Source organism: Ovis aries, chromosome 14 (assembly GCF_016772045.2).
Source record: "Ovis aries strain OAR_USU_Benz2616 breed Rambouillet chromosome 14, ARS-UI_Ramb_v3.0, whole genome shotgun sequence".
NCBI classification, from domain to species: Eukaryota; Metazoa; Chordata; class Mammalia; order Artiodactyla; family Bovidae; genus Ovis; species Ovis aries.
Window position 1 is genome coordinate 34,884,594 of NC_056067.1, and position 27,494 is coordinate 34,912,087.

Here is a 27,494-nt window from a genome sequence, read left to right on the forward strand (position 1 = left end):
GTCCTGCAACTCGCTTTGGACCCTGCCACGCCTCGCCACATTTTGGACTCCACTTCCCATAATGCAGAGTTCTCCAGGGGCGGACCAGCTCAGGCTGGTGGGGATTTCTGGGAGATGTAGTACAAACCTGCTCAGCCATAAGCCTGCTCAGCTAAGACATTGAGATACCGAAAACTACAATTCCCGCTGGCAACGCTGCTCCGGCCTCTCAGTTCACCTCCCTCCCCCGTGGCCTCTGTTTATGCCCCAGCCTCAGCTCTGGTCGCTAGGGTCATATCCGCTGTAATGACTGACTCTGAGGAGACCCTCAGTCCCTATTCCCCGTCCGAGTATACCTTCGCTGCTTGGCTTTCCTCCCGGCGCGCGGGAGCCGGATTCGGGGGCGTGACACAATCCTGATCCCGCCCCCGCCGATGGGCTGCTGGGATCTGGTCGCCATGGTGACGGACTGTACACTAGCACAGCTTCCCAGGCCGCGGGTGCGGGCTGCCCGGGTGCCCGACTGCCCGGCTGCCCTAGCGTCATGGACTCTCAGAACTCGCAAACCCTCAACTTCCCCACCACGTCGAGGTAGGCGCTTGGCGGTGTGAGGCCGGAGAGGAGGCTTTGAGTACTTCCAGAAAGAGAAAGGGTACCTGCTTCAGACCTCTGCACCTCCTGCCTTTTTCTATTGGTCTGGGCCTCCAGCCCCACAGGAACAGTGGTACAGAAACAATCTCAGATGATTTGTCAGCCCAGGAAGGTGGTTACATTCTAGTAAAAGGGGAAAGTGAAAGTGCAAGTCACTCAGTCGTGTCCGACTCTTTGCTACCCCATGGACTATACAGGCCAGAATACTGGAGTGGGTAGCCTTTCCCTTCTCCAGGGAATCTTCCCAACCCAGGGATCCAACCCAGGTCTCCCGCATTGCAGGCGGATTCTTTACCAGCTGAGCCACAGGGGAAGCCCAGTAAAAGGGGAGGCGCACTTTATCATTAGTAACAGCCAGCTTTTTCCTGTTGAGCGTGCATTAAGTGCCAAGTGCTCCATACACCATATTTAACCCTCACAGCAACTCTATGAGGTGGTAATATCACCATTTTACAAACAAAGAAATAGAAGTCTGAAGAGATCACGTGTTTTACACATGTTTATAAGTCATGGAGCTGGTATTTGATCTCAGCCATGGGAGTCTCTAGATTTGAGCTCTTAGCCACAGGATAAACAGCCTCTTTACCCACTGGCTGAAGATAAAAAAGCATCTGTAAGCAGCCCAAGAACATCCTGTAGCCTTAAGGTAGCTCCTGCCTGTATTCACAGGTGCAGCATCTGGACACTCCAAATATGATGATAACAAGCTCCTATAGCCAGAAAAGCCACAGCCAAATAAATATTTTTTTAAAAATTAAAAAATAAAACACTAGAACTCCTCAGAGGATTATGTGTTTAAAAAAAAAAAAAAAGAATTCTCTCCATCTCCTTGTAAGGAAACTGGGCTGAGTGAAGTTAAATTACATGCCCAAGAGGATTCCTGTTAGAAGATAGATGTCAGCCTCTGGGTCCTATCAACTAGTAAGTAGAAAGTAGTAAATACAAGCTCAAGACTCTCACCCTGACTCTTGACTCCAGACTCTGTACTTCTTGTCCTATAGCACCTGCCTTTGGTATCACACCCCTAGAATGTGCTGGTAATGTACATACAATGGTCATTAGAGCCACAGATGAATGCTGAAGGAAGTGTAGGCCTGCATGGTTTTATGGGTTCCTGGCAAGGGGTGTTATACCACTGCAGAATATATGAGATTCCAGTGATGAGGAGAATGTTTCTGGGAATGTGGGAAAATACTTTGAGCCCAGAATTGGGAGCTTGTTGACAGCACCTTTGGGAATCTGGTGGCAGCACTGGGAAGACCCAGAACCTGGCTTGGAGGAGAGAGGAGCCCATGTCTTGTGGTTCTGGGAAGGGTGGAAGTGCACTCCCCACTCAAGGCTCTGTCACCCACCCTTTCTTTCTCCTTCTCTGTGCAGAGCACACCTGCGGCCTTTAGGAGTGTCCATAGATGATTCCCTCTTCACAGAAACCAAGAATACCCAGAAACGCAAGCTTTCTCAGAAACGGAAGACACTGCTGGTTAGTGGCAATGTCCTGTGGGATCTCCAAATTTTGATCCCCAGTCAGGGGTGTGTCAGAGGCCAGGCCCACCAGCCTCTGAGGTGGGAGCATGCACACTTGCCACACCTCACCTGAAAAACCTTCCCAGACCAGCCCTTGCCCACAGATAACCTTCTCTTGCAACACAGCATTCTGGAGTGGACCTCATTTCTTCATCCAGCCTACCATGTGCCAGGCATTGTGCTTGGTGCTGGGACGGTCCCACCAGATCTGTCAGGGTCTTTTAGAACTATGACTGTATCTTTTTTGTCTTTACAGCCCTAGTGCCTGATGTAGTACTTGAGTGGCTGCTACAATGTGTGCCATAACTGCTGTGAGTAGGTGTGTGAAGGCAGTAGCAAAGGATGTTCATCCACTGTGTTGCTGGCTCTGCACTGGAAGTAGGGACTCTATCAGTCTCAGGACAGTCTCTCCTTCCATTCCTGTTCTTTGACGTTTTTGTATAAAAATGAATGCTGGGGAACTCCCTGGCAGTCCAGTGGTTAGGACTCTACACTTTCACTGCAGTGGGGAATGAGTACCATCGCTGATTCTCCCCACAAATTTTAAAAAATGCTATGTTATTAAGATTTAGGAGTTTTGTTGATATGATCGTAAGATTGTTATTACTATTTAATCAGCAAACAGCCATTGTCCAAAAACCACAGGTAAAAAAACACATCTGAGCAAACTTGTAAGTCCAGCTCACCATGGATAATTGTGGGCTGTGGTAGTTTTCCACTACACACTTAGGTGAGTGTGTCTTATGTAGAAGATGGGAACGTGAGCTGTAGGTACCCTTTGTGAGGCTGGGGACTTCAAACATCAAAAACCTGATATCAGGGCGAGAAAGGGTACTGTGGACTCTAAGCGGAGACCAAGCGCAGCCACATTACCGCATGATCCGGATTACTTGGGACTCCCTGCCCCTCCAGCTGCCACCTACTCAGTGGGAGTGAGACCAGGCTCTCACTCCCTTTATTTTGCTCGTCGACAGTGATACCGTACTCAACCACCAGGGGGCGCTGCATTCTCCTGCAGTCCCTCCGACCCCCGGGCCGCCCTTCCCATTTTCACCCGCAGGGGGAAGCAGAGAGCACAGCTCACGGGAACACCGCCTTCCAGCCACCCGCTCACCAGCTGTTTGATAACCAGACCAAAAAAGCAGCGTATGCCGGAAACCAAAATAGGGTAACCCCGTCTTCTCTTGACAGAAACGGCAGACAGCACTGGAAATCTGGCCTCTTTTATTTTTTAAGTTACCCAAAATAAGCTAAATTAAGCTTTATTTCTATGACTAAACTGGTTTTGTCTTCTCAGGGAATTTTCAAGGCTGGTCCCCCTTTGTTACTGTTCTTATATTTTCTGTTCTTCTTTGTTGAAGTATGGTTACTCTACAATGTGTTAGTTTCAAGTGTACAGAAAAGTGATCCCATTATACATATATTCTTTTTCAGGATTTTTTCCATTATAGGTGATTATTACAATTATATAGTAATTATTAAATTATAGGTTATATTGAGTATATTTCCCTGTGCTATACAGTAGGTCCTGTTGTTTACCAATTTTATGTATAGTAGTATATATATGTTAATCCTCAAATCCTAATTTATCTCTCCCATGCCCATTCTGCTATCCCCTTTGGTAACTGTAAGTTTGTTTTCTGTGTCTGTGAGTCTTTGTTTTGTAAATAAGTTAACTTGTATAATTATTTTAGATTCCACATGTAACTGATATTATATTTATCTTTCTCTGACTCGCTTCATTAATATGATACTCTCTAGGTCCATCCACATTGCTGCAAATGGCATTATTTCATTCTTTTTTATGGCTGAGTAGTATTCCACTATTGGAGAAGGAAATGGCAACCCACTCCAGTGTTCTTGCCTGGAGAGTCCCACGGATGGCGGAGCCGGGTGGGCTGCCGTCTGTGGGGTCGCACAGAGTCAGACACGACTGAAGCAATTTAGCAGCAGCAGCAGCAGTATTCCACTATATATATATATATGTACCACATTTTCTTTATTTTGAGCTTTCAACTCTTCCCAATTCTGTTTCAGCATCTCTTCCCCCTCCCATGCTGTGTTTTTATTTATTCAACAAATATTTTTGTATTTCCACTGTGTATCAGGCATTGGTGATACAGTGGTAAGCAAGACATCTACTCTGTTTCTAAGAGAAGATGGGGGTGCGATGATGGGAAAGCGTGGGCGTTGGGGTTGAAAAGAGTATCAGGGAGAACACCTGAGATCCTAAATATGAATAGCCAGCCTGGAGCATTCTTGACCCTGGCAAAGCATGTGTGAATATATACACCCAATAAGTAGCACTTCTGTTATTATATCATGCATCCAACTAAATCATGCTTCCCTAAATATTTATTCCACAATATTTGCTAAAGGCTACTTAAGACTATGAAGAGTGTTAACACAACACTGTAAATCAACCATACTGGAATTAAGGGGAAAAAAAGACTATGAAGAGTATGAAGTGTGATGCTATCAATTCTGGAAGTACACAGATAGGTCAACCCAAACCCCCAGAGGCTGGAGTCCTCCCTGAGACCTAACAACAAAACTTACTATGTACTTTCCAAAATATTCTGGGAAAGGATGGATAATTGCAAGGCTGAGATAAAATAGGTAGAACTAAGAATGCAAAGAAGAGCCCAAGGAGACAGGGGCAATTACCACCCTAAGAGGGTCAGGAGCCAGCTACCATTAGTCTGGAAGGACTCCTAGAACCTGGATATGTGGGACATGGGAGGTAGGCCTGGCCTCCATCCCAGAAGAACCTGGAAGCTGGGCTCAGGGCCACAGAGCAGGCTTTAATATTGAATTCAATAATTCAATGTTTTGGTTTTTTTTTTAATTTCAAAGTAATTTATGCATTATAGAAAATTTTGAAAAATACACAATTATAGATACAAAAGCACCCATGGGCCTATCATTACAGAATAACTGCTGATATTCTTTTCGGTTATTTCTTCCTTCTTTTCTGGTTTTTCATCTTATCTGGTTGTGCTTATTCCCTAATTTCAGGCTTTACTTAACCCTTGCTAAAACCTATGTTAAGCCTCTTTGTAAATATTTCATGGCTGCACAATAGTCTTCTATTTTTAGATACTTAAGGAGTTTTCTGACTCTTTTCATAATCATAAGTAAGGCTTTGAGGACCTCATGATAGAGCTGCCACTTCACCTCTGTGCCCTCTGCACTGGCCAGCCCAGACCTCAGCTTCAGCTGGCCTGCTCTCCCTGGGCATAGGCCCGTTCATAGCTCTTCAAAAGTGTTGCTGTTTCCCTGAGGTTTTGGTGCTACCCAGGTAGTGGAAGTGTGGAGTCCTAAGCACTGGACCACCAGGGAATTCCCATAAGGACCACAGTCTTAGCTGTGAACCATATTAAGAGGTGTTGTCGGGGAGGAAAGACCCAGGAGTGGAAGGAGGAGCCTGAAAAAGAACATCAGGAAGGGGAGCAATGTTGTCATGGTAACCCCACCTGTCCCTTCTTATAGTCTGGTTCATTCTCCATTGGTGGCCACCTGTCCCCATGGCCCAGATACATCAGTGACCAGACCATTCTGCATAATCGAAAGCCCTGTTCAGATGACTACCGGAAGCGGGCAGGGTAAGCCAGGGTCAGCCTGATGGTGGATAGACTGGGTCCAGAAACAGTACAGGGATGTGTGCTGCCACAGACCTGTGGGGCATGAGGGTCCGGCAGGGTGTTCATGGCATCTCAGCTCACCACCCCTTGCAGTAGCTTGCAGCAGCCCCTGGGCACAACCAAGCCGAGGTACCTGGAGCAGCTTGAGAACTACCTGCGCAAGGAGCTCCTCCTGCTCGACCTAAGCACAGATTCTGCCCAGGAACTAAGGCTGCAGGTCAGAACCACAGAAACCCTGCGGGGAGGCAGGGGCAGGGCTGCCAAGAAATCTTACTCACCGGGACTGGGCACTTCAGATTTTCTGCAGAGACCAGCCTTCCCCAGCTCTTTTGGGTTCCCCATTCCTGGTAAGAGAAACAGGTTCTATGACAAAGCCAGTGAGCAAGCAAAGTGACCAGGGTGGAACCAAACTCTCCTGAGGCTTGGGCTTCTTGACCTGAGTAGGTGGCCTGGATGCTGTCTCCAGTCCCTTCTGTGATCCCCAGCACCCACCTTGGATCATTCGATATCAGTGAATAGAGCCTGAATCCAGACAGTTGGGCAAGCAGGGGTCATAAAATGTCCACCAGCCCAGTCACACTGGCCCCAAGCTTGAGGAACTTAGCCAAGACAGAAAGAAATCTGGATGTAACCTAGACTCTGATGCATATCAGGGGAGTAATCACCCAATTCCTGCTCAAATGGAAATGATGATGGGAAACCCCACAATTCTTAGTCACTGCCACAAGCATTTGCTGAGCACTGTCTGTGTGCAGGCTCTGGATGGGGCATAGATATGGCCTCATGAGCTAAAAGGAAACGCGCCAACAAGGAAGCAGAAGCTGAGAGGGCATCCAGCTTCACAGCAGTGGAACTAGGACTCAAACTCAGGGTGGGTTCAGCAGTCTGTGCTCATTCTAGTACACAATGTTGCTTCCAAAAGCTTCCTGTGTCCAGGTAGGACAGGAAAGCACATGTCTCATTGGAGTTTGGAATGCAAGATTAGAGCCTAAAGTGCTGTACATGGGGAGGGGTGTTGGTGAGAGGCCAGCTGAAGCACAGCGAATGGAGGAGCCTGGCTCTCTGGAGAGCCAGAGAGGGGGCACAGGTAGAGAGGGGAAGGTCCTGACTCAGGTTGCCTGCCAGGTCTCCAGAGAGCAGTTTAGAGGGATGGACTCAGCTCCCGGACTGTGCGAGACCCTAGTGGTGCCTGCGGCATTTATTTGAATGTGAATCGACTGGCAGCTTCATACTAGAACCCTTCTAAGTTGAGCAAAGAAACACTTAGGTCCCACTGAGGGTAGCAGCTATAGGCCAGGAGATGACAGTTTCCCTTTTCTTGCCAGCCTTACAGAGAGATCTTTGAATTCTTCATAGAGGACTTCAAAACATACAAGCCATTGCTGTCCTCCATCAAGAATGCATATGAGGTGATGCTGGGTAAGACTGTAGCCTCTCTGCTACAGAAGAGAACCTGGAAGAGAGGCTCTCTGTAGCCTGGAAGAGGCACAGAAGATCCTATTTTGGTCTTCTGGGTTCTGCAGGGGTCTGGGGTACCTACAAACTGGGCTTCGAGGTCACCAAGCCTTCTTGCTTACACTCTTCCGTGATAGGGCACCCCAGGGCAACCGACTACTGCCCATTCTTGGAAGCATGGTGGGGCGGTATCTGTAGGAAACAGAGCATCTTTTCTATTGAGACTGAAGCCCAGAAGGGAGTGTGTAGTTCAGGGAAGTGAGGGGGCTTCCCTCCCCAGGCTCAGGAGGTGCTGGGCATGGCACAGCTGCAAAACTAAAAACTGTACAGGGAAGGTGCAGAGGTGAGACCCCGGTCCTCACCTGGACTCTGCCCCTGGTTGAAAAGCAAGTGCAGGAAGTTCTTAAGCAGGGAGTATAGACTTTGAATGGGAGTATAGACTTCTTGAGTTTGCAAGGGACATAGCTGCTCACTGCGACCTCAGATCAGTGTCTGCTGGCTGTTAGTCTTCCATGACCCCAAAAGGACTCCCCTACCTGTCCCTGCTTAGCCCACCAAAGGGAGAAAATTCGGGCTCTGGAGCCCCTGAAGGCCAAGCTGATCACTGTGAATGAGAACTGCAATGAGAGGATTCTGGCCATGAGGGCTGAGGAGAGAGATGAAATCTCCACGCTGAAGAAAGAGAAGATGAATTTGCTAAAACTCATTGACAAGAAGAATGAGGAGAAGATCTCACTGCAGACTGAGGTGAAAAGGGAGTAACGTGGTACCCAACTCCCTGAATTCCTGCCACCCCACCCCACGGATGACCTTGAGGCCTTTGGCACTGGTGTGACCCCCTGGCTCTCTCTACCCTTCTACCTGGAATGACATACAGAGCCACCACCTGCTCCCAAACCCTGCTTCTACATGCTGCCCTCCTCCTTGGCCCGGCATTGCCTCAGTGTGGCCCTCAGTGCCAGCAGAGTCCTACTCCTTGGCTGCCAGACTTTCTCCACAGAAGGAAGCTTCGGCACTTTGACAGGAACAACCAGTCTCCTCCCCTTCCTCCCTTTCTTGTTCCCAGGCCCTGGTAGGGCCGCCCAGCACCCACCCATCCGCTGTAGTGATGAGCTGTCCAGAGACAGCCCCGACCACAGAGCCATCTCCCCAACAGGTGACCAAACTGAGGAAGAACCTGGCTGAGGAGTATCTGCACTACCTCAGTGAGAGAGATGCCCGGAAGATCCTCATCGCAGACCTGAATGAGCTACGCTACCAGCGGGAAGACATGTCACTAGCCCAGTCCCCAGGTAAGCCTGAGGTGGGTTTCTGCCCTGCTGGAGAGAAGCCTGACTCTCACCACTCACTCCCATGTATTCATTGCTCCTGATATTGCTCGTTCCATGCTCACTCCCAGTGAGAGATGTTCCTACTGCCATCAGGGTCTGTGGATCTTCTGAGCTGGCCTAAGAATCAGACTTCTTGTTTATGCAGGAAAACAATCGCTGGCAGTTGAGACAACCTAGACTCCCCAAGGGCTGCACAGGCCTGGTATTCCACGGCCTGGGCTTCTCCAAGCTCAGTCCTACAGTGGTAGCATGATGGAAAGACTTAGTGGTTCTGGGACGTGCCCTGAGAGACACTCAACCCTGTCCTGGGCTACAGGCCCCAGAGCCAGGGTGATGCGAGCTGGCGGGCCTCCCGGCAGGCGTCTGGGGAGAGGACCCCGTGAAGCTAACAGTGGCTCTGAAGATGGCCCGGCAAGACTTGACCCGCACACAGATGGAACTCAACACCATGAAGGCCAACTTTGGAGATGTGGTGCCCAGGAGGGACTTTGAAATGCAGGAGAAGACCCTCAAGGAACTGCAGGAGCAGGTGCTGGTGGGCACACAGGGTACGGCAGGGCCACACAGGTGGGTAGCAAGGACCAATCACCCTGCCCACAGCTGGAGAGCCTGAGAGACGACTATGAAGAGGTCCGCAAGGAGCACGAGATGCTGCTGCAGTTGCACATGAGCACACTGAAGGAGCGGGACCAGTTCTACTCCGAGCTGCAGGAGATCCAGCGCACCTCCACACCACGGCCAGACTGGTCCAAGTGTGAAGGTAACGCTGGCCCTTGGGGCCCTAGAGACTGCACAAGTGTGGTCTGGACTCCAGCTCCCTCTCCCCAACCCCTGCAGATGTGGTGGCTGGAGGACGAGATCGCTGGCACATGCTGGCCGAGGGCAAGAACAGTGACCAGCTGGTGGACGTGCTCCTGGAGGAGATTGGCGAGGGGCTGCTCCGGGAGAAAGACTTCTTCCCCGGTCTGGTAGGGGAGTCCCTGGGCTCGGGGAATAGCCAGGCCTCACTGCTGAGAAAACGAGGTTCTGGGGGAATGATGTGGGGCTCTGCCCTGCTTGTTGGTGGGGCTACAACTGGCCCCAGAGATGAGCTGACATGGTTCCTTTCAGGGCTATGGGGAATCCATCCCCCCTTTCCTTCGGTTTGATGGCACTGTGGAGAACAAGAAGCCAACCAAGAAGGAAGTGGTAAAACTCCTCAAGGATGCCTGGAAGGAACGTATCACTGAGGAGCAGGTCAGATCTCTCCAGCTGTTTTAGCCTGGCATGGCCGCCTGAGTCCTCCAGTGGTGGAGGGCAGACGCGGACAAGGGCGGGGGGTGTTCCCTCAAGGTGCTAGGGAACTGGGAGGAGGGCCAACCAAGCAATCTTCCCCCTACCCTGCAGAAAGAGAAGTTCCCAGATTTCTTCTTCAGTTTCTTGGAGCGCCACTTTGGGCCTGGTGATGCCATGGCCTGGGCTTACACCATTTTTGAATATATCAAGCTCTTCCATACCAATGAAGTCATGAGCCAGTTCTATGCAGTCTTGATGGGAAAGGTAAGCTTGGGCCTGGCTCTCTACCCTTTGTCCCCAGCATAGGCCAGCTCTGTCCCTACTCCTCTAGGAAACAGGGAGATAGTCAATGCTTCCTCCCATAGAGGAAAGAGAGTGTGTACATCAAGCAGAAGGAGACCATAGCACAGCTGCTGAAGGAGATGACAAACGTTGACAGCCAGAATGAGGGGCTACTAACCATGGAGCAGTTAAGGTGAGAGACCAGGTGGGTCACCCCAAATTCCAGCCCAACATGCCCTCTGGCCTGGTTCCCAGCTGTGCAGGGGGAAGGGGAGCCTGGTGGGAAAAGGCCAGAACCTCAAGGCATGCTGCCCTTCTGAGCACTTAGTAGGACTGGCAGAGGGGTGCAGGAAGATGGGTAAGCAGGCCTCTGCCAGGCCCGTCAGCCCTCATGTCTCCCTACAGTGCTGTCCTCAAGAGCACCTTCCCTTTGAAGAAGGATGAGAGAATTCAGGAGTTGATGGAGGCAGGGGGCTGGCATCCCAGCAGCAGCAATGCAGACTTGCTCAACTACCGCATGTTGTTTATGGAGGTGGGTCGGGGCCCAGGATTTGCCCAGCCCTGACCTAGCCTCTGCCTAGACTAGCCCATGTATCTTCACCCTGCCTTGTGGCCCCTTCCCAGGATGAGGAGGGCCAGAGCGTGCCCTTTGTGCAAAAGCTGTGGGAACAGTACATGGTGGAAAAGGATGAATACTTAAACGAGTTAAAGCAGGAGCTGGGCCTGGAACTGTGAGTGATCCTGGGGCCCACAGGCTCATCCAGTCATAGGCAAGTCCTGCAGGCTGGGCCACAAAGTAGCAGCTCCAGCCCCTGGGTCTCCCTAAGCACCAAGCTTGCTGCTGGGCCTCACATACCACTCAAGCCTGGGAGAGGGCATCTTGGGCTCTGGGTAGAGAGCAGAGGGTCAAGGTCTGTCTCTCTCTTTCTTTCTGGGACAGCAACGAGGAGGTGACCCTACCCAAGGTACGTGAGGCCCTGATGAACATTGATCCCAGCCTGGACAAGCAGACCCTGAACCACTATTTGAGGCAGGCCTTCCAGCTCCCCATGACGGAAATGCCAGAGGAGGGTGAAGAAAGGGAAGAGGGCACTGTGACACAGCTCCAGACTGCACTAGAACAGCTTCAGATGAGTGACATTAGGCGTATGGGGCCTCGGGAGCAGGAACCTGCAAGCTAAGGCCACTGGGGCAGCCTAAGTGCTCCCGTGCTGCTAACCTCTGATTGTTGTTATAAAATTCTTTGTCTGAACCCATGCTATTCTCTAGGTTATGCTGGGGAGGCAAAGGGAGGGGCTTGGTCCCTGCCTGGCTGTCCCAGGAAATGCATCAAAACACAGCATATTCTGTTTGTGACACTTTATTGATGCTGAAGGGTGGGGAGGAAACCTACAAGTGTATGTGGGACCAAGCAACCCCAGGTGGGAACAGGGCAGGTCTTGAGTCCTGGCCCCTACTGGGTGGGGAAGACAGAGTTGCCACTGAAGGCACAAGGGATGAGCAGCTGCCGGTACTCAAGGGGCAGGTGCCGCTCCACAAGCACGTGGAGGGAGACTTGGTCAGTGACCAGGCCCTGCCTGCAGCAGAGGACAGAGAATGAGAGAATCAGCGCCAGCATTCCCACATCCAGTACCTCCCTGCTTCCATCCGCTTACCTTCGCAACAGCAGCTCCAGGTCCTCTGGACTCACGGTCTTGCGCCCAGCATGAGCAGCAAATACCTCCAAGTCGTCACAAAGATGCTGGAAGTACTTGTCCAGGCTGCCAAGAAGGTTGGGGTAGGACAGACTGTTCATAATCTCAGGGGCTCCTCTCCCCAACCTAAATGCCAAGGACTCACCACTTCTCCACCATCTCCACAGCCTTCTTCTCCATGGGCATCTTAGCATAGAAGCTAAAGAGTTTTGCATAGTGGTTCAGTCCAGCTTTGTAGGGATCTTGACGGGGTCTGGAGCCAGGGATTCGGGGCCTGGGAGGAATCCTGGCCGACAGACGCTTTGGGAGTTCTGAAGGTAACCTGGAGACAAGAAGTGAACAGAGTTAAGCTAAATGCTCCCTTAAGAGGCCCCTAATCAAAGATAAATCTTGCTGGCTCCTGCCAAGATTGGGGTCCTTGTGCTCCTTTGCCAGCCTGGGCCTACAGTTCCAACCAATTCTGGGGGGCAATGGAGATACGGGGCTATGTAGAAGCCTGGTCTTTCCCTGGGGCCCTGATGCTTCACAAACTGGACACAATATCCCCGTCTCACTTCATCGTACAAACCACTACTCAGGCCCATGCTTTGGCACAGACACTCCTCTACCCCTGCCCCACCCCTAGCTATTGCTGCCTGTCCCATTCTGCTAATCCTTCACCAGGAAGCCTCCTCTGACTACTTATTAGCCCAGGTACTTCCCCCTGGTCAGGCTCTTCTAAGCCCCTGCAAGCAGCATGGGATTACAGATGTGCTCTCAGTGAGCCCTGCCCAGCCCACCTCAGGGTGCTCTACTGGGTCACATCTGCATACCTACAGGAAGAGTAATAACCCTATGGTGCCCAATGACAACTTCCTTCTAAGGGGACAGTGCCTATCCCCTTCTAAGAGGCCCGTGTGGAACAGGGTCATGGGATCTTACACTGCAGTGCTTGGTGGTGGAGCTGGCTCAGGAGACTGAAGTCGCCTGGTCCGAAGGAACTCTGGAGTGCTGGGGGCCAATTTTGGACTTGCTGCAGAGGAAGCGCAGGGTTATAGAAGGCTCAGGCCTGACCATCTCACCCAACCCTGACAGCCCGCAGCTCCCTTATCCTGTTCTTTGATGGTTTTATCTAGCTCCGGCCAAGCAAGGTGCCCTTTGCAGTTTCCCTGGCCCAAGACTACCTGCGCCCAGAAACACAAGCTAGGTTAAGTCCCTCCTCCGAGGCCAGGAACATAGCTGTCACTTACCCACCCACTCCCTGATCCCTGCACTGGGCCCGTTACCCAACCTACCAGAGGGGTCTTCATCCTCTGAAGATCCTTCTGGCTCCTTGGCCTCAATAGCCCCCAAGGATCCCGCTGCTTCTGCCACCTCTGTGTGTCCTTCAGGCTCTTCTGCCCTAGCAGATCCTTGTTCTTCTGCTGCCTTCTCCACTTCCCTCACACTCATGCTTTCCTCCATACTTTCTTCTGCTTCCTCACCTACTCCATTCTGTAGGGGCTCTACACCATCTTCTCCAGAGATACTGCTGATGTTTGGAAAGCCCACAGCAAGGGCTTCAACCTCCTCCACCTTTCTTGCCAGAAGCTGGGCTGGTTTCCCAGGACCTGAGTCTAGGGGACAGAATACACACTGGAAAAGCAGTAGGCCAGGGCTGTAGCTCTGAGGGTAAAGATGAAGTAGTAAAACCCAGCCTAGCACATCAAGGAGGGAAGAAGGCCAGAGGCGGCACCAGGGTACTGGTTTGGAGTGTCCTGGCCCAACACTGACTTTGCTATTGGATGAACGGATCAAGAGCCCTCTAAAAGGACTTGGGGGAGGGGGAAGGACACACCTATGGGCCTAAGGAGGAAAAACCACCGATGCCAATTCTTGCTCAAGCTAGGCTTGACTCCAGGTCGCATGCCCCACATACTCACGGTTGTTCTGAAGTCCAGGCCCACTGCTCCATGTCCTGCGACTGGCAGGCCCCTCCACTTCTTTGGCCCCAGAGGGAGAGGGACAAGGCAGGGAGTGGTGTACACTGGGGGAATGGCCAGCCAACGGCTGAGAGAAGGGCTGGGTGTCCTCCAACACTGTGTCCGTTGGCACAGTAGCAACAGGGGTTCTGTGGCTCTCACCTGGAAATCAAAGGCCAGGTGGCACTCAGAATTTTGCCCACCTGCTGCTACCCAGTCACCAGGGCCTAAGTAGTAGGTCTATGAGTCTACCCAAGTGGCCCTCAGAAAGAGAAGACTACCTAGCACTCAGCTTAATCTCCCTTCCACAGCTCTCCTTGCTTACCTCCCTGCTCCTCAGCCTGGCATCCCCAGGCTCCAGAGCTTGCCCCACTCAAACTGCTCACCCATGCCTCCATTCTCCACTTCTTACTCAGGTCCCTCTGCCAGAAACCCTTCTCTTGCCGTGATGAACTTCATTTGTTTTCTAGAATCAGGCTCCCAGGTCCACTCTGGCTGACCAGCTCATCCTGAAACTTAGCCCTTTTCAATCCTCCAATAAGCTCCAGCCACCATATCACACCCCTTTCCTACCCTGAGTCCTGTAGCTCTTCAAGGATACAGGGTTCTGGAAGATACTGAGGGACTAAGACTGGACCCACGAGATAAGAGGCAAATTGTGGAAAGAAACCAGGAAGTCTTCCTAGATCTACCGGCCAGGACTACTGACCATTCCTGACACAAAGGAGAGAGAAGCAACCTTAGACTCAACAGCACCTCCCATCAATCATGGGGTAGAAGCTTTCCCCATTGACTAGAAGAGGAAAATCTCAACCTTACCTGGAGGAGCCACAGCCAGGGAAGTATCTCGCAGATCCTGCAAAAATGTACCCACATCTACTACTCGGCGAGTAGGAGGTCTGCGAGCCAAACCAGGCCTCTTCACTGACTGTGGCTGGAGAGGCATGGCAAAGGTCAAGTTGAGAGAGCTGATGGGAGGGATAAGGCACAAAGGAAAGTCAGGTACCTGAGGCCTAACCCCCTTTCCCCACCACAGAAACTCCCCCAGCTCCCCTGGTGCTCTCATCTCTTTGAACAGCTACCATGCTGTGAGCATGGAGGAGTACGGTCAGATTCCCTCCTAGTCAGCACCTCCTTTCCCAAGCCTCTCTTCCACCAATTCCCACAATAAATAGGCAACAGCACCTGGTGAGGGAAGAGGCATCAGCATTCTCACGAGGCTCTACAGAAGATGTAAAAAGAAACCATAAGTTACCAGGCCTCCTCAGCCTCTCCAGAGGACAGAGGAGGGTGGCCACAGGTGTTGTCCAGGACCTCACCTTGGGAAAGATGCCCCCAGTCCATTCCTTGCTGAAACTCTGACAACCTCAGCCTCTGCTTCCTTCTGCCAGGAGCCAGCAGACCTGGAGCCAGGGTTGTGGGGGGCTCAAGTTCAGGAAGTTGCAGCTCCAGACTACAAGGATGGAGCTTATCTCAGACAGACTAGGACACCCAATTCTGGCTCTTGGGGCCCCCCAAGAGACTCCCTGACCAGTAATGCCCCCAACAGCCCAGTCCAAGGGGGGAATTTACTGTACCTGCCCCGACTGCTTTCCCGTCTGGAAGGCTGGACCACCTGTGGTGATGGCACCAGCTTCACGACAGCCTCTGGCTTTACAATGGAAGATTCGGGAGCTGTAGAAATAGCAAGGAGAGGACTTCCCAGGTGGTGCAGTGGGTAAGAATCTGCCTGCCAATGCAGGGGACTCTGGTGGGGAAGATTCCACATGCTGTGCAGCAACTAACCCTGAGAGGCACAACTACTGAAGCCCACGCACCCTAAAGCCTGTGCTCTGCAGTAAGAGAAGCCACTGCAATGAGAAACCCACACACTGCAATGAAGAGTAGCCTGCACTTGCTGCAACTAGAGAAAGCCCACACACAGCAGTGAAGACTCATTGCAACCAAAAATAAAGAGCAAAGAGAGCATGAAGCTGACAGGGCAGGCTACCCTAAATGAGGGATATCATGGGGCTGGAGCCTGATTCTTACTGCAGGCCAGTGCTTGCTCACCAGTTAGTATGATGTTCTTCAACAAAGTCCGGGGTGTCTGTTCCTCCAGGTGTCCACTGGCTTGAACATGGGCCAATCTGTCAACAGACTTTGGGGAAAAGCACCAAGCAATCAGTCTGTTCTTTTGCCTTGAGAGTCCTTCCAGGTGGGCTCCAGAGCAGAGCTAGAACTCAAGGGCCCCCTGAAGGCAACCAGAGCCCTATAGTGGTCAGTGGGTAGGGCACTTACCGCTGCTGTATGAGATCGACGCCTGGCAGTCATCTTTGTTTGACTCCTCTGCCTCCTAGTGGAAGGTGTTTCAAGCAGGTCTCTCTGGGCACTGTGTAAAGACCAGCAACTGTGAGAATCATGTAGGAAAGGGGAACAAGAGGAATTAGAGACATATCTTCATCTGGGATCTTGGCTGAAGTCTTCTACACTCAGGGACAGGGACCTAGAAACCACTTGCCCCTCCCATAGCCGTGTTCCCAGTCTTGTGTCAACAGGGTTGTGGATGAAAGGGAGCCAGAGAAGAATGGGAAGAGAAAGGAAATATGACGACCCAGCCAGAGCGAAGGGCTGAGGAAGACTTCACAGAGGTGACTTTGGCAGAATCAGGGGTTCCACACTGATAAGTGGAACAACTGGAAAAGTATCCGTTCTAGACATTGAAACAAAACAAGGATATTAAAAAAATTTTTTAACCTTTTAAGTACTCTTCAAGGTCGGACAGCAACCTCCACATGGGTCACTCTAGCCCTAGTTTTTCCAGTCCAATCTCCTCTCAGATTCCAGAACTAAATAAATGTTCCTATGGCATAACTCCCACCTCGTCACTCATAGGTGTAAAACCTATAGTGAATGGCTTCTCATTGTCTATAAAGGAACAGGAACGCCCCAGAATGTCAGCAGACGCCATCTTCCACACCTTCTGCACCATGAGCTCACCACCGCACTCACCCACTGACACTCCCACCACGTCCGGCCAAATTCCCTGCTCCCTAGCAAAGCATGGTTCCAGTTCCTGCCTCCCGACTGCTACCCAAGCTGTTCTCTCCAATTCCTTCCCGATCTTTCAGCTGGGAACGAACCGCCTGGGAGGCTGTTCAGGGCAGATGCCTGGAAAACTGGCCTAGAGAACAGAGCAGAAGACCAGATTCTGGGCAAATACCATTCGCTTCCAAAAGCGCCCCCCCTCCCCCCAATGACGCCTGCATAATTGAGTTCTGAGGTGCTGAGCGGCCTGGAGGCTCAGGGGTCGAGGCACAAACAGATGACCCGAGCCCAGCAGGGAGAAAGGAGCCTGGTCTGAGTCCTGGGCTCTGCTCTTCTCCGGAACTCAGTTTCCCTCTCCAAACTGAGTCAGCGCGGGACCCCATCTCCAAGGGCCTGTGGCTGCTCTTGTGCTGGAGCAGCGGCCTCACATACCCAGACCGAGTACTCCGAGCTCGCCGCGGTGTGCGCGGGTCCGCTGTATCCAGCACCCGCCGTAGCAGTGTGCGTGTCGTAGGTTCGCTGTCAGGGCTAAAGTTGTCGGTCATCGCCTCAGCTGCCCACTTTCCCAACGGCTTGGGTATCCACAGCCGTCTCCTTCCCGCCGCCACATTTAAGCCAACTATCGCGATGCTTCGAATTAGGTCAACTCTCGTAAAGCAACCGCACAGCCCCATGGGAATTGCAGTTCTAGTCCTGCAGCGGCCTTCTCTCGGTGTGTACAATGGTGGTTGCAAACTGGTTTTGCAGGCATCCTTACCTTGTGTGTTGTGTTCAATTGCTCAGTCGTGTCCATCTCTTAGCGACCCTGTGGACTGTAGGCCGCCAGACTCCTCTGCCCGTAGAATTTTCCTGGCAAAAATACTGGAGTGGGTTGCAGTTTCCTTCTCCAGTGTTCTTGCCTGGAGAATCCCAGGGAGCCCGGTGGGCTGCCGTCTATGGGGTCGCACAGAGTCGGACACGACTGAAGCGACTTAGCAGCAGCAGCAGTAGCCTGCAGGGGATCTTCCCAACCCAGGGATCAAACCTTCGTCTCCTGTATCTCTTGCATTGCAGGCAGATTCCTTCCCACTAAGCCACTGGGGAAGAAGCCCCATCCTTGAGCCTGGGCAAATATATACAACCATTCAAAACCTCGGTTTCCTTACCTGTAAGAGGAGGGTACTCTTGCCTAGAAAACCCCATGGGCAGAGGAGCCTGGTAGGCTGCAGTCCATGGGGTCGCGAAGAGTCGGACACGACTGAGCGACTTCACTTTCACTTTTCACTTTCCTGCACTGGAGAAGGAAATGGCAACCCACTCCAGTGTTCTTGCCTGGAGAATCCCAGGGACAGAGGAGCCTGGTGCGACAGAGGAATCCTATGGGGTCGCACAGAGTCAGACACGACTAAAGCAACTTAGCAGCAGCAGCAAGAGGAGGGTGATACCCACCTAATAAGGGTATATGTGTATGTGTGTAATGACTCAAAGAGATAATGTTTAACTCAGGATCTGACATATAATAAGCCAGGCCACAAAAAAAATAGCAGCTACTTTTGTTAGAATGTCTCTCATTCTCATCTCCCACTCCGAAGATAAGGAGAGACACATTTGGGCCACTAAAAAAATTACTGTAGTCTATATGTGATCTGGTCAAATTTGCATTTGCCGACCAATGTGTCTGTATCTATCACAATAAATCAGTTTTCAGGCTAGGAGGCTAGTGAGCTGTTTGTGATCCAGCAGAGATGTTAAAATTTCCAAACACAAGCAATTTCAAGATGAATTCCGGCTCTCAAAAGTTCTGTTAATATTGGAGACTCCGTTACCATATTTTCGCCAATTGATAGCCCCATTGCTGACCTTTCTTAAGTTTTAGTGGGAACTGAAGTAGAACTTGAGTTATGCATTTCCTGTGGAGTTTTTCTTCATGATCCTAAACTGAGGGTGAAGTATCAGATACTGGAAACAGGCATGGGCACATTTGTGTTTGTGTTTAAACATAGATTAAAGAAAATATAAGATTTTTGCATCTCAAGAATTAAAAAAAAAAAAAAAAGATTATTGCGACTCAAAATAAGAGAACTGCGGAGGAAAATCATATCAATATGCCCTGTGAAGGAAAGCTACACAGCTCAAAAGAGCCTGGAGTTAAAACTCCCCTCCAGGTCCTCCCCACCATTCTATACAGATACAGAACTTTTTCCCCCAAGAAAGGAATGGGCATTAGGATTGATTACATTCAGCTTCCACCCGATCCCAGGCTCCAGCCAGTCTCAGGAATTCCTTACCCCAGTTGTTGAAAGCTAACTAATCAAAAATAATCATAATAAAAGCTTCTGCACAACAAAGGAAAATATAAGCAAGGTGAAAAGACAGCCTTCTGAATGGGAGAAAATAATAGCAAATGAAGCAACTGACAAACAACTCATCTCAAAAATATACAAGCAACTTATGCAGCTCAACTCCAGAAAAATAAACGACCCAATCAAAAAATGGGCCAAAGAACTAAATAGACATTTCTCCAAAGAAGACATACGGATGGCTAACAAACACATGAAAAGATGCTCAACATCACTCATTATTAGAGAAATGCAAATCAAAACCACAATGAGGTACCACTTCACACCAGTCAGAATGGCTGCGATCCAAAAATCTGCAAGCAATAAATGCTGGAGAGGGTGTGGAGAAAGGGAACCCTCCTACACTGTTGGTGGGAATGCAAACTAGTACAGCCACTATGGAGAACAGTGTGGAGATTCCTTAAAAAATTGCAAATAGAACTACCTTATGACCCAGCAATCCCACTTCTGGGCATACACACCGAGGAAACCAGAATTGAAAGAGACACATGTACCCCAATGTTCATCGCAGCACTGTTTATAATAGCCAGGACATGGAAACAACCTAGATGTCCATCAGCAGATGAATGGATAAGAAAGCTGTGGTACATATACACAATGGAGTATTACTCAGCCGTTAAAAAGAATTCATTTGAATCAGTTCTGTTGAGATGGATGAAACTGGAGCCGATTATACAGAGTGAAGTAAGCCAGAAAGAAAAACACCAATACGGTATACTAACACATATATATGGAATTTAGGAAGATGGCAATGACGACCCTGTATGCAAGACAGGGAAAGAGACACAGATGTGTATAACGGACTTTTGGACTCAGAGGGAGAGGGAGAGGGTGGGATGATTTGGGAGAATGACATTCTAACATGTATACTATCATGTGAATTGAATCGCCAGTCTATGTCTGACGCAGGATGCAGCATGCTTGGGGCTGGTGCATGGGGATGACCCAAAAAGATGTTATGGGGAGGGAGGTGGGAGGGGGGTTCATGTTTGAGAATGCATGTAAGAATTAAAGATTTTAAAATTTAAAAAATAAAAAAAAATTAAAAAAAAACAAAAATAATCATAAGAAAAAACAGACCCACTCCCTCAAAATGATGTATCTCCACATATATATGTTTTCTATATACACCTACTCTCTTCTTGATTTAGCACAGCAGCCAACTAATGGGACTGCTGCCCCTTCTTGCCTCATTAAAGGTGATCTGTTCCTGTAAAGTGCCAGTCTTGTTTTTTTTCTGAACCTCCTTCTCTAACTCCCTTACTTTACACCCTGTCATTTAGATCTGACCTCTATGATGGCTTCCCTTGTGGCTCAGCCAGTAAAAAATCCACCTGCAATGCGGGAGACCTGGGTTCAATTCCTAGGCTGGGAAGATCCCCTGCAGAAGGGAAAGGCTACCCACTCCAGTATTCTGGCCTGGAGAATTCCATGGACTGTATAGTCCATGGGGTCACAAAGAGTTGGACACAACTGAGCAACTTTCACTTTCACTTTCTGTGTTCAGTTCAGTTCAGTCGCTCAGTCATGTCTGACTCTTTGCGACCCCATGAATCTGGAAAGGCTAAAAGAGGCACTCCAAAAGTTTACCATTCTGGACTTAGACTGTTATGAGGGACAGGTGATTTTAAAGGACAAATTCCTGTCCTAATGTGCATCAGATATCAGAATTAAGGCTACAACAGCAGAACCCCGCTGCCTCTTTAGATGAGATGGTCCAGACAGCCATCAGTACCTTTTATAACAAAGAATAGGAAAAGGAGGCCAAGGCCCAGGAGAAGGAGAAAAAGAAAGAGACAAGGCATGCCCAGATGCTGGCCACCCTCCAGAGAAGCCCTATGGCAAACCCCGAGTCCTTGAAGGACAAGGCACGAGACAAATGTCTGATCTGTAGACAGGCGGGGCATTGGGCCAAAGAGTGCCCAAACTGTGACAAGTCTCCTAAAACAGCTTGCCACAAATGCCATCAACTGGGACATTGGGTGGCACTCTGCCCTCAGGACCCAAGAGCCTCAAGGTCAAGTGCCAAGCCTACCCTCATCATGGTTCAAGAGGACTGAAGCGGCCCACTCCAGCCAGCCCACCTGTCACAGATAACCATCACGGGGCTGGAGCCAAGGGTGCAACTGGATGTGGCAGGTAGGTCCGAGAATTTCTTGGTTGACACAGGGGCTACCTACTCTGTCTTGATCTCCTATTCCGGAGCCTTCTCCTCCCAAACCTGTACCATTCCGGGTGCTACAGGAAAAGCAACTACTAAGAGATTCACCCGAGCACTTCTTTGTTGCTGAGATGGACAAATATTTTCCCACCAGTTTTTGGTGGTCCCTGAGTGCCCTACTCCCTTATTGGGAAGAGATATACTCACTAAACTGGGGACCACCCTTGTGATGGGAAATTTTTCAGCCCCTAGAGCCCTGCAGCTCCTGGTTACTACTGAAGAACCCATTACACCTTCAATAGAGAGGGACCAAAAACTACTGGAGGACAAAATTAACCCCCAGGTGTGGGACCAGGGGATTCCTGGACAAGCCCACCAGGCTGAACCAGTCATCATTGTCCTCCGAGATCCCACTCAGTTTCCTAACTGGAAACAATACCCTCTCAAAATAGAAACTCGGGAGGGACTACAGCCTTTAATAAATAAATTCCTTGCTTGTGGGCTATTGGTCCCCACCAGTTCACCATGTAACACCCCAATCCTCTCAGTAAAAAAAAAGACGGAACCTGGCGAATGGTTCAAGATCTCCGGATCATAAATGAAGCTGTAGTCCCCGTCCATCCCACAGTACCCAATCCCTATGTAATCTTGGAAGAAATCCCACCCAGTGCCAAGTGGTTTACAGTCTTGGATCTCAAAGATGCATTTTTTTGCATACCACTGGCTAAAGAATCCCAATATCTTTTTGCCTTTGAGTGGGAGGCCCCAGGAGAAAAACACCAATAGATGACTTGGACAGTATTACCTCAGGGGTTCAGAGATAGCCCCCACCTGTTTGGACAGGCCCTTAGCCGGTATCTCCTAGATTTGGTCCTGGGACCTAACGGGAAAATATTACAATACGTAGATGACCTACTAATCTCTCCAGATGAGAAAAGTGCCCAACAACATGCAATTCAGGTTCTAAACTTCTTGGCAGAAAGAGGATATAAGGTCTCCCATGCTAAGGCACAGATGGTCAAGACAAAGGTCACTTACCTGGGAGTTCAGATTACACACTGGTCCAGGAGGCTGTCCTCTGATCGGGTACAAGGAATCCTCTAGTTGCCCTCCCCCACGACTTGAGAACAATTGCAAGCTTTCCTGGGGCTAACTGGATATTGTAAAATCTGGATACCCAACTATGGTCTAATTGCCCAGCCCTTATGTGAAAACTTAAAGGGACGCGATGATTCAATCCCACTGATATGGGGAACTCCTCAAAAGAAGGCAGAGGCTACACTAAAACAAGCCTTATCTCAGGCACCTGCTTTGAGGTTGTCAGACCCATAAAAAGCATTCCAACTTTATGTCCATGAAAGAGAGGGAATAGCCTTGGGAGTGTTAACTCAAAGGTTGGGATCTGAGCCCCAGCCTGTAGCTTACTTATCCAAAAAGCTTGATCCAACTACCCAAGGCTGGCCCCACTGCCTTCGAAATCTTGCAGCTATTGCAATCATGATAGAAGATGCTTTAAAACTCTCCTTTGGGGGCAAACTAACTATTTTTACCAGGCACCAAGTAAAACAACCCCTAAATGGGAGAGGCCATTTATGGATGTCTGATCAAAGAATCCTCAGATATCAAGTAATGCTGATGGAAAATCTAGGCCTCACTATATCCCCTTGTGAGGTTCTTAACCCGGCCACCCTCCTGCCTACCCCTGAGGGCTCTCTTCCCTTTCACTCTTGTCTAGAAACCTTGGACCACTGGACAAAACCCCGAGAAGGATTGTCAGAAGATCCTCTGACCAATCCTGAGGATATCTGGTACACTGATGGAAGCAGCTTTGTCTTGGATGGAAAAAGAAGAGCCGGGTATGCAGTAGTCTCCAATTTTGAGACCATAGAGGCTAAGCCTCTGCCACCAGGTACTTCAGCCCAATTAGCTGAGCTCATAGCCCTGACGCAAGCTTTAGAGCTGGGAAAAGGAAAAGAAAAATAGCCATTTACACTGATTCCAAGTATGCCTTTCTGGTGCTACATGCACATGCAGCTATTTGGAAAGAAAGGGGAAAAAAAAAAAGGAAAGAAAGAGCCCGCTTGACCACCTGAGGGTCCCCAATCAAATATGGTGATCAGATTCTTCGACTCTTGGCAGTCCATCTGCCCACTGAGGTTTCAGTCTCCCACTGTAAAGTACACCAAAAAGGGAGCACAGAAGTGGCACAAGGGAATCAAGCAGCTGATCAGGCAGCTAGGAGAGCAGCATTACAGAACCATGACCTAATAGGGATTGCCACCTTAGTTCCACAGACTAATTTGCCAGAAACTCCTTCATACACTGAAGGTGAGACTTAAAGCTAAGAGCGAGGGCTTTCAAGAAGATCGTATGGGGTGGTTCCAAAAGGAGGGACTCCTTTTTCTGTCTGGGAACCTCCAATGGAAGTTGGTTAACTCCTTACATGCCACTACTCATTTAAGAGAAAAGGCCCTCCAAAGATTATTAGAAAGGTCCTTCAGAGGAACAGGCTTCCAAACAACTATAAGACAGGTGGTCTCCTCTTGTCCCACTTGCCAATTAAACAACCTCCAAGGAGCTCGAAGACCCCAGCTGGCCCAGCTCATCCAACGACATGGGACCTACCCAGGAGAGGACTGGCAGATGGACTTCACCCAGATGCCAGTTTCTCAAGTGTATAGATACCTATTAGTCATGACAGATACATTCACAGGATGGATTGAAGGCTTTCCCACCTGGACTGAGAAGGCTGAGGAGGTGGTAAGAAAACTGCTCCATGAAATCATTCCAAGATTTGGTCTGCCCAGGACATTACAAAGTGACAATGCGACATCATTTACTTCTAAGGTCACCCAAAGGGTCTCAAGCATTGGGCATTACTTATTATCTCCATTGTGCCTGGAGGCCTCAATCTTTGGAAAAAGTAGAAAGAGCCAATCCTTAAATCAGCGATAAAAAAGATAACCCAGGAGACCTCCCTGGGGTGGAAGGAGGCTTTACTGATAGCTCTCCTCCGCCCCCGCATTGCCCCTAAGGAACAGCTTGGTCTTAGTCCTTATGAGATGCTATATGGGAGACCTTTTGTTTATGTCAATGACCTCTTCCTAGATCCAGAGGTTTAGACCCTCCAGTCTTATACCATGGCCATTGGGCAATTTCAACAGGATATACGCTTGTGGGGTATGAACCAGGACCCAAAAGATTCTGAGGAGTCACCACTATATGTTCCAGGGACTCAAGTCCTAATTAAAGTCTGGAAAGATGGGTCCCCAAAAGCTCAACTCCAGCCCACATGGAAGGGCCCCTACCCTGTAATACTTTCTACCCCCACAGCAGTCAAGGTACCAGGACATGACACCTGGATTCACTACTCACGAGTCAAGCTGTGGAAGAAAACAGAAGAGGACACTCAATACACCTGTGAGCCCCTGGGAGATCACAGATACCTATTCAGGACTACCAATGAGTGCCATTCTAATGAACACCCCCAAAATCTAGTTTCTGGGGATAAGATTTCTCAAGATAGCTCTAAAGAGCCAACACAGCTTGACAAAGATTATACTCCAAAACAGACAGGAGATAGATCTTCTGATCCCTGAACAAGGAGGGACTTGAGCCATCCTGGCGATGTGAATTCAAAATTGACTAATACCCCTACTAGTCCTTGTTATGCTATATTGATGACGCTTATGATTATTCCACGTACTGTCAATTGTCTAACCTGTTTTGTCTCTGCCCAGGTCAACAAGCTACAACATACAGTGCCAGTTCAACAAAGATGTAAAACTACAGCCGACCACAGAAAATATCACACACCCTTAGATGGACACCGCTATAAGGACTCAGAGACTTGAGACTAGCAAGAGGGGGAGGCCCAATACCCCTCGCCGCCCCAGTTCACCAGGAAGTAGCCAGAAAGACCTTGACGCCCCTATTCCCAAATAACTGGGCCTCCCATCTCTTGAGGGGGGAATGTTAGGTATGTAGAACAGGGAAAAGGAGTCCAAAATGGCGGTGGCTACAAGACAAGGAAGGGAAAAGCCTTCGAAAATGAAACAAAAGAAGGTCCAAGGACCTCAGGTAAAACCAACAACACTCCTGGCTGGCCCAATTTACATAGGACAGGCCCAGGAAGAGATAAACATATAAATAGAAGAGCCAAAGATCAACGTGCCCTCACGCCTCAAAGATGGATTTTCCTGCTATTTTCTAAATAAAATAGAGCTGTAACACTGATTTGTCTAAGAGATATAACATGGCCCATTCGAGACCTGAGAGCTATAACACGGTCTATCCAAGACCTGAGAGCTGCGACACACTGAGGGGGCTTTAATGTCCGTCACTCCAAATCTTTGTTGTGACGAGACAAAGAATCGAGGAACATACACTCGAGTAACAATAGTATAAATGATTCACCCAAATGAATGCACATGTTTCAGCATGAGCTGCACATACTAGAGAATGCATTTCTGAATCTAAATTGGTTCAAGCTGTGGACCTCAATAGCATTGGCCAGGAGGGATGGTTCTGTGGAACCCACACAAATAACAAAGGATCACGTTGGTTGTAAACAGAAATGTAAACAGGTAATGTTTGGGTGTTGGGACCAAAAAAATAGTTCTTCCCCCCTCCCGCACTGTCCTGTATGCTTCTAGAACATTTTATGCATGGGTTTGTTTTACAATAAATAACAAACTTAAAAAAAAAAAAAAAAAAACAACAGTTGACTTGTAGTGCTACTGTTCTCTTCTGCAGTTAACTTGGAGCGCTATTGTTCTTTTTAAAAGGCCCGATCTATTTCTTTTTTATATCAAATAATTAGAAATGATGTATACTAGGATTTAATGAATACCTGTGGTTTGTAATCAGAAGAGAACAAAATGAGGGAGAGTCAGGAGAAAGGGGGAAGAGGGCAAGAAGTAGGAGGAACGGGGAACTCAGCAAAGGAGGAGGGCTAGTTTACAGGTAATTCTTCTGGACAAGAGCCTGCTTCCTTGGTTTTCCAGTCTCTTGCCCTTTAGAACACTTTCCCCAGAGAAGTCGAGGGAATTGGGAGGTAACTTGTTACAATACAAATCCTGTCCATCCTTTCGTTTCACACCCTTCCAAGAGTTCGCAGTGGCTGTCATAATAAAGTCACAAACCTTTTAAGGTGGCCTGGTTTGGTTATCTTTCGGAACTTCTGCCATTCTGTCTCTTTAAGGGCGGAGCCTAGCTCCTGCTTGCCTCAGGGCGTTACAGGCTGGCGCCCACAGAAAGAACCAGCTGCTCCTAGCTACCCAAGCTTTCGTGGATGTTTTTCTTACGTTACACCACTTTGGGGGTCGTAGTTCCCGGAACAGGGATGAGACACGTGCCCTGTGCAGTGGAAGCTGAGTCTTAAACACTGGACCACCAGAGAAGTCCCTCATGGATTTTTTTCTTCCGGGGCCTCTGCCCCCGAAATCCTCCTCTCGTTCATTTTTTTTGGAGTGTTTAATTTCTGTGATTAGACATCCATTAGCATGCATTCACATTTATTATCCAAGTCCGACCCTCAGTCCCTCTATAGTCGTATCGGGTAGGCTCGGTTCCTACATGATTTCCAACTCCGTGCACTGTGTTCGCACACAGTAGGCACCCAGTGATTGATTATATGTGATAATCGGTCAGTGAGTCAACGCAAGCAGCGTCAAGGTCGGTGGGAGTCTCCAACGCAGACAAAGACGCTCCTGAGGCCCCGGCGGGACGCTAAGGCCTTGACTCCCCTCCCCCGCAGGAATGCCGCGAACAGAGCGGCTCAGGGTTGTGGGACCGCTTCCGGCGTACAGCACAACCTAATCCGAATCCTGATCAGCTCGCAACCGGACCTTTCCCTTAGGCGGCGCTCCAGGCCGCAGCCGCCCAGTTAGCGCAAGGCATTGCGGGATTTGTAGTTTCGCTGGGCATATGCCCAGGGCGCATGCGCACTGGAGAGGCGCGCGCCGCCCGACCCCCTTCAGGATTCCAGGTCCTTGCGAAGGGCTCTCCAGGCGACACAGCTCCAACCGAATACGCCTCTCTAGTCCGCCCAGGGTGAGCCGAGTAGGGTAAGAGTCCTCTCTACGTGGCTCGTCGCCGTGCACTGGAAAGCGGCCAGAATAAGCACGCCCCCGCTCCGGAAGTGAGCGGCTTTTGGCGCAGTGCATTGTGGGGGGCGTAGTCCTCCTCCTC

General features: G+C 49.7%; 2 protein-coding genes across 12 annotated transcripts; one reads left to right on the plus strand and one right to left on the minus strand.

Annotated features, from left to right (window-relative positions):
* The first annotated feature begins 273 nt into the window (after positions 1-273).
* Positions 274-11,483, plus strand: TSNAXIP1 (translin associated factor X interacting protein 1). 6 transcript variants are annotated; one of them, XM_042231815.2, is made up of 17 exons: positions 274-570; positions 2,008-2,110; positions 3,215-3,322; positions 5,647-5,759; positions 5,892-6,015; positions 7,124-7,217; positions 7,804-8,000; positions 8,410-8,545; positions 8,944-9,113; positions 9,185-9,344; positions 9,422-9,552; positions 9,695-9,820; positions 9,971-10,123; positions 10,225-10,334; positions 10,547-10,673; positions 10,766-10,872; positions 11,082-11,483. In XM_042231815.2, the coding sequence occupies exons 1-17, from the start codon at positions 524-526 to the stop codon at positions 11,320-11,322; spliced, it is 2,247 nt and encodes a 748-aa protein (XP_042087749.1). In that variant the 5' UTR covers positions 274-523; the 3' UTR covers positions 11,323-11,483. The 6 variants fall into 6 exon arrangements, with proteins under 6 accessions (XP_042087749.1, XP_042087750.1, XP_012045373.1 ...); XM_042231816.2 differs by having other exon boundaries at positions 5,895-6,015; XM_012189983.5 differs by lacking the exon at positions 3,215-3,322.
* Positions 3,362-27,091, minus strand: CENPT (centromere protein T). Of its 6 annotated transcripts, none has more exons than XM_042231819.2 (13): positions 17,235-17,419; positions 16,056-16,146; positions 15,828-15,915; positions 15,353-15,449; positions 15,095-15,228; positions 14,961-14,997; positions 14,595-14,743; positions 13,737-13,937; positions 13,110-13,430; positions 12,757-12,847; positions 11,981-12,157; positions 11,797-11,901; positions 3,362-6,142 (listed from the first exon to the last, which is right to left on the minus strand). In XM_042231819.2, exons 1-13 carry the CDS (start codon positions 17,345-17,347, stop codon positions 6,091-6,093), a joined length of 1,656 nt encoding a protein of 551 aa, XP_042087753.1. In that variant the 5' UTR covers positions 17,348-17,419; the 3' UTR covers positions 3,362-6,090. The 6 variants fall into 6 exon arrangements, with proteins under 6 accessions (XP_042087753.1, XP_060254376.1, XP_014955981.3 ...); XM_060398393.1 differs by having other exon boundaries at positions 16,056-16,164; XM_015100495.4 differs by lacking the exons at positions 3,362-6,142; positions 17,235-17,419 and adding exons at positions 11,486-11,718; positions 26,447-27,091.
* Positions 27,092-27,494: the final 403 nt, after the last annotated feature.

Excerpts from the sequence above, each read along its gene's own strand:
- TSNAXIP1 (XM_042231815.2), top strand. The coding sequence starts at position 524 with ATGGACTCTCAGAACTCGCAAACCCTCAACTTCCCCACCACGTCGAG. Across the intron at positions 5,760-5,891 it reads GACTACCGGAAGCGGGCAGG|TAGCTTGCAGCAGCCCCTGG; the intron begins GTAAGCCAGGGT and ends CACCCCTTGCAG. Across the intron at positions 10,873-11,081 it reads CAGGAGCTGGGCCTGGAACT|CAACGAGGAGGTGACCCTAC; the intron begins GTGAGTGATCCT and ends TTTCTGGGACAG.
- CENPT (XM_060398392.1), bottom strand. The coding sequence starts at position 17,347 with ATGACCGACAACTTTAGCCCTGACAGCGAACCTACGACACGCACACTG. Across the intron at positions 15,229-15,352 it reads CGGGAAAGCAGTCGGGGCAG|TCTGGAGCTGCAACTTCCTG; the intron begins GTACAGTAAATT and ends CCATCCTTGTAG. Across the intron at positions 12,158-12,756 it reads CCACCACCAAGCACTGCAGT|GTTACCTTCAGAACTCCCAA; the intron begins GTAAGATCCCAT and ends TCTTGTCTCCAG.